The sequence below is a fragment of the Tigriopus californicus genome, chromosome 12 (assembly GCF_007210705.1).
Source record: "Tigriopus californicus strain San Diego chromosome 12, Tcal_SD_v2.1, whole genome shotgun sequence".
NCBI lineage: Eukaryota > Metazoa > Arthropoda > Copepoda > Harpacticoida > Harpacticidae > Tigriopus > Tigriopus californicus.
The window spans coordinates 9630635-9642759 of record NC_081451.1 but is presented as its reverse complement, the minus strand read 5'-3'; the positions used below and the strand labels follow the sequence as shown (position 1 = coordinate 9642759).

Here is a 12125-nt window from a genome sequence, read left to right as displayed (position 1 = left end):
AAAAAAAAGTTGAGGACGATTTGAGGACCTGTACTGATTGGTTGAAAAACTTGGATTTTAGAGGCACCCTTTAGCTGTGGAAAGGAAATTAGCTCCACAAGAATTTGTCTATTAATATATGAACCAACTTAAAAACAAAGCCCAAAGCTGTCAATGCCTACACAACGGCACAAGATTGCAATTCATGCTCCGCCATCAATTCTAAAAGCTATTCACCTTAAAATTTTCAACAATTTTAAAGTCTGATTAAAAGCTAAGGTAAGTTTTTGCTAAGGTGAAATTTTGATCAACTTGATACAAACAAATTGGGTTTGTTTGATTTGACTCTAAACATGTGATTTATAGTACCTAGAAATATTCATTTGATTTTAAAGAATGAATAATGCTCACTGTCTCACAATGTGCATTTGTGCATTTCTAGTCGCCCTTGCTAGTCAAATATCCCGCGCATTTTAACTAACCTGACGATTGACTCGACCAGATTCAAGATCCTTGGATTCGCGTCAGTTCTTCCGTGCTCTAAAGACAATGAACTATCAACTTCAATCCTACTCTCTTTACCCTAGTTCGGACCACACAAATACTGATATGAGGTGTTCTATGATGGAGCAATTCCAGCCAGCGATGGCAAAATTCGACTTTGAACGAATTTCTGCCACCATTTTCTGCCAGGTGGTCAAAAATAGCTTTTAATGGTTTCCCATCCAAGTTATATGCTGGTTGGCAACAATCCACATTGAAGGAATTTCTACCACTTTCTGCCACCTGGTCAAAAATGGCTTTTAATGATTTCTCATCCCTGATTCCAGCTCCTTTGCCACTTGATCAGTTGACAACGATTTTTAGGGAAGGAAACTTAAAATTGACTAGTTTTTCATAACACTCCTTTCAATGGGCATATCCAGCCACGGCGGTATCTGAGTCTCTGTGCGGTTATCCTTATGAAATGTGGCACTCTGAATATCAAATAACAATTTACATGAATAGCTACATTCAGTTTTGGTACTTGACATGCAATAGGACCTGAAAATGTACTGAAAATCAATTGACCTTGCTATGGTGTTTGTATTTCCCACTTGAGTTTTAAACTTTTTCGTAAATTTACTATTATAGCAGGGCAAAGAACCTGCAACTTGTAAGTTAAGTAGCTCGGAACAACGAATGCCTTTGAAGCGCCATTTTCGGTTGACGACTACTTCAGGTCGCCTTTGAAGAACGGGCCTCAGCATTGGAAAAAACCGGATGGTGCGATTTTCTACTTGACGGGAATTATTTTTTCACAGGTATAAGGACCCTTACTTGCAACGTCAGAAAGCCGAAAGAAAACGGGAAGAGGCAGGGTAGATTGCTAAATAAACTACTAGTGCCTTGCGTTGAACGCAATTTCTTTTCCGAACATTACGTGACCCGGGTCACTTGTTATACATAACATTTTAATATGATCAACCAAAAACAACACAAACAAATTATTATTCAATATAAAAGAAACGGCCCAATCGGCCCTTTATTTGGTAGAGGCTGAGTGGCAAAGCGCCCTCTAAAGGGCAGAACGCAAAACATTTGTCGTGCAGCGTAAGAGACCTATGAATGAAATATTTGTATACGCAAGTTTAAAAAGCATGTATGGGACTGACTTGAAAACATCAAATATCTTCTTTTAAACCCCCGTCTGGGCAGTACTGGTGTGCCTTATATCGTTGTAGGCACATTAGTTCCATCAGTAAATACCAGTCTAAGATTACCAACATTCTCGCACCCAAAATTTGTTTGAGGAATTTGATTTGACATTTTAGTGATGGATGATCCTGATGTGATGCAAATATTCTTTGACAATTCTCTTTTTTTTTTTTATATTTGACGAATTGTCCATCTATCGACATCTCGGGATCAAATAATGGAAGATGCTTGATTTTTGTAGTATTCTTTGGCTGATGCAAATCTAGATAAGGGTCATGATTCATGAAAGTCTGTCAGAGCTGAGAATTGTATCTATAGTTTTTACAAATAGAAAAAAAGGTAATACATTAGGACACGTGTATCTCTGACAATTGTTTTGATATAAAGAAGGTCCCAATTTCCAGGCTGAGAATCCATTAAGGAAGCTCCAGTCATTGAGACAGTAAGTTGCTTCCCATTTTCTGAACGAAGATATTTTTTTGCCTCAACTACATATAGTCAATACAACTTATTTTCAGAGCTCACTTTTTGACCTGCACCTACGTAAGACAATCTCGGTCTTTTCGTCCCGAAAAAGTAACAATGAGGTTCCCTGTGTTGTTCGGTCTTCTCTTGACTTTGGCTCTGGCCAGTACTGGAGTCCACAGCAGGCAAATTGATATGTCTTATGCGAATTACGCTGCTGGCGATTTTGATGATAGGTTGGACGGACCCTCTGGTGATGGCCCTTCAGTCTATTTCCCTACTGTCGAGGAATACTGGACTGATAATGCATCTGGTGATGAGAGTCTTCTCAGAGTCGATGGATCCGGGGGTGAGGATATATCTGGTGATGGCCCCTCTGGCGATTTCCCTGTTGAATATGAATACTGGACTGATGATTGGTGGGGCGATCTCCGGCTCCACGGACTCCATTGATGGTGAACAAGACTTCTAGGATATAGGTTGCCTCTTGTAAAAGAGACCGTGAAGACATTCCAATTATCAATGGGTCACTATAGAAATGATTTTGCAATTGAAATATATGAAAATTGTTGAACTTCTAAACGTTCTACGGTCGGAGAGGAATTACTACACGCAGAAGGTTCCAAGCATAGACTCAATTTATTATCGGGAAAAAGTAAAATACATAAACTAGGTCATGAGCACACTTACTCTAATTCAAATCATCGGATGCGACGGAAATACAGGAGAGGGTCGCACCAAACCTATTGATAAGTGATATTCGATATTCAACAAAAATTTCAAAAAAAAACAGACAGACTCCAGTGCGTTTTGCGATTGCAAATTTATGGAAGGGTAAGCCGGGATAGTATGATGATGTCAGAACTGCAACAAATTGTCATGTTCTTGAATTTTGTGACACATTGAACCCGGTAATTGACACTTATGTTAGAGACTCGATTGAAGTCAAACCAGACCCGGCATTAGAAAGTGAGCCCGAGACCAGTAAGAGGGACCTTGTGAAGAGGGGCTTGGGGCTCCAGAGCCTTGTTTGTGGTCGACCTGATGAAAATCGCTTGAAGTAGCCTATGTTCATTTTTGGTGATAATGTGACTTGTCTTTTTTTTGAAGCCAAAGTAATCTGCAGTAGTGCGAAGGAAAGATTAAAATGACCCAGGACTTGCATTGCGGTCAAGGACTTGTGTGTGGCATCGGGTCAATTAATTTTCGTCGGCTCCATGGGAGTGACTTGTTCTAATGGAGATGTTAGGAACGTCAAGGCTTTTCTTAAGGACACAAAGTCAATTTTCTATTTGCCATGGCTTTTCGTCATTTTTCGCACCTCAATTGACCAAAATTCCAGATCAACCCTACATTCAAGGGCTAACCATATCTGCCAACTATAATGCGTGTGTGGATCAGATATTGTATGGATTAAAGTAAAATTAATTCTTTTCCCTCCCGAAATTTGGGGACCCCATTCCTAGAAGCGGTAAGGAAGTCTCCAAAGAGAAAGAAAATATGTATCATGAGTGCGATATCAGCCCAACGTTAAAGGATTTTTATTTTTCTATGACATAGATTTCAATCAACGTATGATTGAACTGCTTCAATATAAAGGTCGAGCGGTGAAGCGATAAGCCAGGAAAATATGTGTTGTATCCTATGTGCTTCACAACCATGTGGTACATTTGAAGGGGTTTCCAACATGAATCAAAAGGCTTCGGGGCTGAGGAAAAAACCGAATTTATTTGAACACAAATAAAATAGGTTATTTGGAAAATTGTAATGGACATAAATATTTCGGATGAATGGAGAACACGTGCAAAATCAAGATGAATTAACTTGAACCAGATCACAAACTCAATATTCAGCTTATATCTTATTTAGACTTGGTTGTAACAGTGATCACGGCTTGATTTGTCACCGTCACCGATGGCATTGGTGAGCCCAAAGTCTTCTTGTCCGATGTACTACAAGGAGAATCCTCTGCTCCACTGGAGCTCTTCTTGGACCTCTTGCGGGTTTCAGTTGTGTCTGCAATCAATTATTTGGACTTGTTAAGAAGCTGCAAAAAAAATCTCTGGAAATGTTCTCCAACATTAGAAAAGCAGCCTTGATTAGGTGACCGGAAATTCATACTTATCAGGCAACGTGACGGATGTGCTTGCTTAATGGCCCGCTTAAAGTACATGAAACTGTTATATGATAATCACCTCCATCCTCGCTACTACTACGAATGTCCACGGTGATGGCAGAGGAGGATCCCATAGAGGTGGAGGTAATACTCGCATGTTCCCCTTGAGTCCCAGTGCTCCCCATGGTGTCTTGCCCACTCTTGTTTCCGCGAGAGACAATGCTCATGGTACTTGATGAAGCTGATGATTTCCCAGGGGAGTTGGGCATATTCTCACTATGATCTCGCCGAAGTTTGCCTAAAGGAACTAATGCAACAATCAGTATGCGTTGTTCTAGCTGACTAGGTTTCGAGAGGAGTAGGATCAGAGCGACGGAAATAACTCATTTCTGCTCACTGAAACCTCTTCTTTTTAAGTACTGGTGAAAACTTTACCTGACGCCGGGGGTAAAGGAGCATCCGCGTCATAAAGCAAGGTAAACTTGTCGAATTTAACCATTCGCCTGAGTTGTTTCTTGTCATTGACAGAGTCTTGATCCATGTCATGATTTTCAGATTCAGAGGAACTACTTGAGTTGATGTTCAACGAGCTCGAGGACTCATCCAAAAGGGAACGTGGTTTCTATTTTGAAAGAGATAAATATGGTTAGAAGATCTGTCAACCATCTATTAGAAGGTCCTTGAGCCATTTAGGTTGCCTTACCTCTCCACATTCAGCCAATTCTTCGTAAAGCTGATAGAGCTGTTCCGTGACTAAACTGGGTTGATACATCCTTTGAAGATGTTTTCTATCCTCATCTAAAACGTCAGCTAGCTTCCGGGTGTTCATCTGAAAATTTGAGAGTGAGTAATCAAAACTTTTCACTTCCGAGCTCTTGCTATGCTTTCTCAAATGCAACAGTCCAGTTGCCTTTCGATTTGAGATTAAACCACGGAATGCACATCAAATTGAACTCATACCTGATAGTTGAAGAATCTTTCAGATTTCACCTCCACATTTTGCAACCAAAAGGGATCTTGAAGAACTGGCCGATTAGGAATGTTTTCCTACAAAAAAAAAACAATCTGGTCAGGACCAGGTCTGAGTTTGATATGTAATCTGCGGTTTTCTTACCAATTCTCCAGATGAGTTGACCGACTCCAAAGTGGCTTGGTTATCATCACTAGACTTCAGTAGAGAGTACAATGACGAACTCGAGTCCGAACTACTATTGTCGGAGATCCTTTGGTTCCTAGAGAGAAAACCACAACTCACTATAATGTCAATGTCAGGGGATATAAAAATCTCAAGGAGCCTCTTAACCACCATATCACAATCACTAAGATGTCAAAGACACAGTTCTTCGTCTGAGTCTTTGTTGGTCCTTAGATTGGTTTTGAAGTGGCAATAAAGTGTGAAAGTACAATACAGGTTAATGAACTGGTTCCGTCGATTAACATCAAGCAGACGTATTCCCGTTTCAGGACAAGGTATAAGATTCCAGAGAAAATAAGTGGATTATTGTGATGTCATTCATTAGTAAAAAAGATACATGGAAGGCATGTCGGAAAAAGTGCACCCATATTATTTCTTTTAGCTTTAGTCACTTTAGAATAAATGGCAATTTCAATTCTTGAGCATATCAGAAGAATGTAAAAAAGTTTCAAAATAAAGCCCTTTTTAAATGTCACAAATCAACAAAAACAAACAATGCATCACAGCCAGAAAGTTAACATGTTGGTACATATTTTGAGCAAATGCAACCAAATCTTTTTTCTAACCTTTGTGTGATTAAACACAATAACACTTATGATAATTAAATGTTGTTTGAATAAGTGCCAGTTAAATCAAGAGGTATGGCTTGTTCTTATTTTTGGTTTGTTTTTTCACGGGTTTTTCTAACCGCTACAGGGAATGTAATCCCCAGTTCTACTAAAACGAAAGGTTATAATTCGTCTATTTAGTACCTTCTAATCTTTATATGATATTTGGTCTACCAAGGAATTTGAGTTGGCAGACCGAGCTAGTCCTTGAATGTAGGGTTGATCAGGAATGTTATCTAAAAATTTGTCCAAGTCTGACTTGAAAGATGCTACCGGATCAACAAGGCCTACGTATTCCCTACGAATATTAGAGAAAAGCAAATTAAACAATAAAGGAGCCCGAGAAAGAAGAGATGTGGACTNGTTTTAACTAGCCTGGATTCTCGAGGGCTTGAAGGTGCTCTCAAAACGCACATTAAGCCTCCACGGTCACTAGAATTGACCCTAAATCCTGGGTTGGGACAAAGCTCATGGATGCTTTTGAAGACGTAAAGTATCATATACCTTTCGTATCCGATACCTGTTCATACTTTTAAAATCATTTCAAGCAATAAGAAAACTCAGTTTGCCACTAAAAGGTCATGAATTAGGACTTTCACGGGTTTTCACTCTTTTACATAACTTCCTGCACACTTTCCACTCTCGAAGGCAACGGTTAAAAAACCACAAATATGGGCTAGCTTTTTACAGTACAAACAAAGCTAACTATCAATATAGATTATCATTTTAGACAAAGTTTTGACGCAGAATTGAAAAATACGCTCTGAGACAAATTCTAGATTTAACTGAAAAAACCGTGGTCTTTTAAAAAAGAACAATCATTTCAATACTTGTTAAAGAGCGAATTTTCGCTGATTGATTTGAAAAATGGTGTCAATCAGATTGGAACTTGGAATTGTGTATCGGATTTATTTCTGTTTTACTTGTTCTTCATCTTTTGTACCAAATTGATAACTCCCTAAACATAAGCTCATTTCAGACAAGTAAAAATTAAAACTGATCTGTACTAAAATCAGGCTATGAAGACCTTTTATTTTGTTTCCGAGCACTAACTAAGATTGTATTGGCTAGTGTTATCAACTCGGAAAGGTCAAGAGCCATAGAAAATGGAATAACCGAGGTGGAACTCCTTTCTGTCAATCCAATACGAAATGGTTAAAGTATGTGCACCATTTTTCACTGATTGAAAAGGGATTTTCATCTTTCAAATTTTCAAAATTCAAATGCTACTTACTTGAAAACAAAATCAATGCCACTGCGAACGAACAGGGATTTTTTAAGATCCCTTGCTATGAAAACCAGCTCTAAATTACTGATTGATTACGTTTTTGCAAATATCGTTTGACTAAAACTTGTCAGGGAACAATTCGTCCGAGCTAAAAAAAATTGCGTCATTCTATACATGTTGTGATTGCCGCCAATGTCCCTTGCTCCCATATTACGCAAATTCCACTATCAAAAAGTGACCCAATTCTATGAGCCCGCTTGAAGAAACACTATTTAATGCAAAAACGAGCTTTTTTAAGCTGAAACTTTTTTCGGGTTTGATCAAACCTTCCATTTCATTGCAACATTTTAGTAAATAAATATGATTTAAAAAACTGTCCCATATTGCACATCCGAAAAAGTGAACTTACTGTTGCTGCAAGAGACCATGGAACGAGGGCGAGAGAAGTTTATCCTTGACGGACGCCGACGCGTTCGATTCCAGAGCACTGCCAGGTTCAGCTTTGACCGAGGTGTCACGGGATCCGGTTCTCGAACTAGGTCTTTGGAACTTGGACAAATGGGGATGGTAAGCATTCCGGGGTAGCTGTAACATACGACGTCTCTGCTTGATTGGCTTGATAACCTTGGTGTTTAAAATTGTCGAGTGATTAACAACGACTGTTAGTGCAGGGACAACATATAGTTGGGCAACAACTAGAATGTATCATGGAAAACTGTGAGCCGTCGGCCATCTTTTGAGAGGAGCTCTCACCTTGGTACCAACTTTGTCCGATCGTCCCATCATATCGTGGGGCCCGTTGATGCAACTGTCCACGGACACGGAGTCCGGCAAATCTGGACTTGGACTAGGGGACTGCATGTTAGGTTTAACTGTCCGCTGTAACTTAAATGGAGTTGCATATTGACGACATGTTTAACGGGTAAGGGTTACTTCATTGTCAGGATAAGCCTTCAAACTACATGAAGGGAAAACAACCGCGTCACTTTTCCTTTGATAAGATGCAAATGGGATCTATTTACCTGATCGGGGACCACCACATGTCGCCGAACCTGGGGCTCAATATAACCTTGGTTCATCTGTGACTCAATTGGTTGGTAAAGAACAGGGGGGGCTTGGATGTACTACAAAAAGAGCAAGACAGTATGAAATGGTGACAGAGTGTTGTTAGTTCTTGATCATGTGAGTTGGTTCCTCTTGTATCAAGAAACTCAATGAACTAGGTATTGGTGGTGTTATTTTTCCCCATGCCAAACAACAAGTTACTTCATGTTGTTTGGGCCAGGGTCAAGTCATCATCTACCAATCCAAACAATCCCCACAGAACCTTGATCCCCTTAGTATGCGGGAGAATTACAGACTCACTTGCACTGGCTGTTGGAGGAAGGTAGGTTGACCTTGAGTTGCAGCCTGAACCAAGAATCCAGCATGAGCTGCAACCCTGTTGGCTTGGGTCAGATCAGGGATGCCCGGAGCAGCAATGTAGTATGTTGGGATAATATTTGGGTACACGGGAGAGTTTCTTGATAAGCTGACGGCTGATGACGCCATTATTGTGGGCTCACTGGCCACCACTGAAGCAGGAATGTACTGCATGGGTCTGGGGACCTCAAGACTTTGCTCTGTATGAGATGAGTGATGTCCTGTCATCTTTTTAACTCCTGGAAACATGGCTTACATTAGCAGATGCATGGACTAGACTTGGCTCATAGCAAATCAAAGTTTCATGCTACCTGATGATTTGCTGGACATTGGCATTCCTACTGGTCTGCTGACGGAGAAAGGCGGCCACAATGGAACATTGGCTGCAGCCCCTCCATGAGGATGATCCAGATCTTGACGAGAATGAGAGTGTCCCTGTCGCTCCTGAAGGACATTGCTCACATTTTTTGATATTTGTATGGAACATTCAATTGCAGAGTTGTAATTACCTTAACTTGTTTCCAGGATTGTTTGAATTGCTTTTTCAAACCATGTCTATTAGATGGTCTGTTCCTCCATTGGTTCTTGATGAACCTTAATTCGGTTTTCTTGTTGTCCTTGTAATGATCAATCATTCTTTTCTCCATTCCTTTATTTTTGACAATCAGACAAGAAAAAAAAGTTGACATTTAGTTGAGCCGGTCCCTGTGCAGGTATTCATGTTTCCTCCGTACCTCGATTGTGGACCAGTAGTAACTCCTCCGTCAAAATGGGAGGCTTGTATTTATCCTTCGAGTTAGAAGAACTGGGAACCGAGCGCGAATTACCCGAACCTGCAGAACCATCGCCAGACCCGGTTCCATCGCAAATCGTCGTGGCTCGCGTGTTCCCTGGGTTACTTCGCCGATGTTGAATATCTCCCCGAGTGGTTCCAGAATCCCCCGACCCACCTTGATCTGGGACAACGCAAGAGTTGAGTGTTATTGTCTGGCTTTTTGACTTATTCAAAACGGAATAAATACCAATTTCATTCGAGTCCGCAGACTCATTATTCTCTTTTGAGTCCTTTTCAGCCTTACTTCTCTGTATGGCATGTTGGACATGGCGATGATGGGAACCCCCATGAGCGGACTCTGAAGTCACGGTCTGACTCTCAACGCTAAAGTAAGAACAAGGCAATTGGAGCTTTTATAGTCTCAGAATAAGTGCGTTGGTTATGCTAAAAATAGAAGCTACGACAATTCCTGACAAGAAGATCTAGTTGCTTTTTTATGTGAAATGGAATAGCCAGGGAAAGGGCACATTCTGCAGCAATCTTTTTTTTGCAATGTTATGTGAAATATTGCTGTTGTTCGTGATTTTCTTTGGCAACCAAGAGAAGCTGACTCAAATCAAGCGAGGATGAATCTCATGATTCTATCAAAAAAGTTTGTTCCCTTCGTAAAAGTTCCGAAATCAGAAGGTCGGAAATAGTGCTGTTGTCGAGCAGAGTCATGAAAATATTCCATTCAAGCGGGTCTCTGAAAGGTAATAAATGGTACAAGTGGAAAAAGCACATTTGGATTCTCACGGCTCATTGAAGACCAGAATGATAAATCAGTGTCTCAGCCGAGAACAAATGAATTGTCTCTCTCAGTTCAAGGTGCCAATTGGAATACATCCAAAAAGGGCCGTCTCATGTCTTTTAATTAGAGTCCAGATTTAGGTGAGAAAATCCAGGTACTATTAGACCGAATAATAAAAAAGTTAAAACCATAATGATCAAAATGGAAGTTTTGCAAAGCAACATGGGGTTGCTGTTTACCCCAAAATGTCGATTCATTGACAAATTATTGAACGATAATAAAAAAGAAAGGGAATAAAAAATAGTGACTACAAATACATTACATAAATAAATAAAAACAAAGTGATAAAAAACAAATGAATAGGTAAACGAATTAACAGATAAAATATGCAAGCAAATAATGAAAACAAGTTCACCAATTTAGCAAAAACTTTTCCAAAAAACGCGGTTCTCCAGGAAATCTATTGCTATGAAGTTTTTCCCCTTTTTTAGCCTCTCTGAATGAGATGAACTTACCCTGAGCTGAACGGATTGGTGGATCCCTTCTCATCAGCCGTACAAGCCTCGCTGCTGGCACTGGCCTCGATAGCATTGACCTCCTTTTCGGTGAGTGTCTTGGGCTGACTATTGAAGAACCTCGAGAGGTTATCGTTGTAGTTGAGTTGGTTGTAACTAGGCGGAGTCTCACTGGAAATGTCATCGTGGATGGGCGACACATTCCCTGCAATAACATCGGCTGTGAGGCGCGTTGTCGAGGAGATTTAAGGGAAGAAGAGACGGATGGTAGAACGGGTGTAGGTCTTCTCCCAAGGGAGGGGTGATCTCATGACGAATGATCCACTCAAGTCAATGAGTGGGATCATTCGCATGAACAACCAGAACTGCACTTCCCTAGCGTAGACGTCGAGATCATTGATTTCAGTTTGGGCTAATATCAGACGGATTCCTTTTTGGGGGAGGAACAGGAACAAGAGAAGCACGCTGTGTTCCCAAATACTACTCCTTCACCAACACGTCTGTTCCAAAAAGAGAGTCTCAAGCAAATCAGGAAACAAGGACACCAAGGTACATGCTTAAGAGCGTTCATGATTACAATTGGGGCCTTTCAAGGGCCTTGCGACTTGATCCAAAGACCTTAAAGTTGAAAGGCTTCAAAGCTTGTCGGATTCATCTCATTGATCGACTCAAACTTTGAGATAATATCGTCAATTGTACAACCTGGTTATCATTGAATAACACGATGGTCAACTATGGTACATTTCTTGCTGAATCAATGTTAACCATGTCAATCCTTCCAATATAATTGGGCAAATCAGGTAGAATTTCCATTTGTCCACATCAATTTGATTGACCATGACGTATGACGGGCCATAGCATGGACCTAGCCTTGCATTTTATGTGGCATGACTAGGGATGGATAATTTTTTTAAAGGTATAAAATAATTTTTGAAAAAAAAAAATATATTCTTAACTTTTGAGTTTTTACGCAATTTTTCAGAGGAAAGGTATGAATGATGTTACGCAACAGCTGACTTAACGAAACATTTCTCGTTTTTCCTCCGTGCCAGGCATACCCAAAAAACAGCTCTTCCTTCACAAGGTCAAAGGGTGAATTGTAGTTGAAGTTAGCAAGTTGTGATAAAAAAGGTAAATTACCAATAAAGCAATTAAACGATGCACAAATAAAGTAATATTTTCCACTATTGGGAGGAAAATAGATACATTTGGCGCCATTGTGAGACAACAAAAAAGTAACATTTTGCCCGTAGGGACCAAATATTTTCTCGAGCCCTAGTCATGACCAAAAAGACCCTCGGTGACTCCTTTCAATCAATGAAATTGCCTGCTAA

General features: G+C 40.2%; 1 protein-coding gene across 4 annotated transcripts in view; it reads right to left on the bottom strand.

Annotated features, from left to right (window-relative positions):
• Positions 1-3851: 3851 nt before the first annotated feature.
• Positions 3852-12125, bottom strand: part of LOC131891586 (period circadian protein-like) — a 24834-nt gene continuing 16560 nt past the window's right edge. For 2 of the 4 annotated variants that reach the window (XM_059241198.1, XM_059241201.1), the window contains exons 13-27: positions 10792-10996; positions 9734-9870; positions 9446-9667; positions 9221-9360; positions 9023-9155; positions 8655-8950; positions 8312-8413; positions 8043-8174; positions 7699-7874; positions 5373-5490; positions 5219-5305; positions 4962-5087; positions 4694-4880; positions 4338-4565; positions 3852-4158 (exon numbers count right to left, since the gene is read on the bottom strand). In XM_059241198.1, the coding sequence (XP_059097181.1) occupies positions 4004-4158; positions 4338-4565; positions 4694-4880; positions 4962-5087; positions 5219-5305; positions 5373-5490; positions 7699-7874; positions 8043-8174; positions 8312-8413; positions 8655-8950; positions 9023-9155; positions 9221-9360; positions 9446-9667; positions 9734-9870; positions 10792-10996 (2444 nt within the window). In that variant the 3' untranslated portion in view covers positions 3852-4003. The remainder of the gene's footprint in view (positions 4159-4337; positions 4566-4693; positions 4881-4961; positions 5088-5218; positions 5306-5372; positions 5491-7698; positions 7875-8042; positions 8175-8311; positions 8414-8654; positions 8951-9022; positions 9156-9220; positions 9361-9445; positions 9668-9733; positions 9871-10791; positions 10997-12125) is intronic. The other 2 variants (XM_059241200.1, XM_059241199.1) reach the window with 2 other exon arrangements.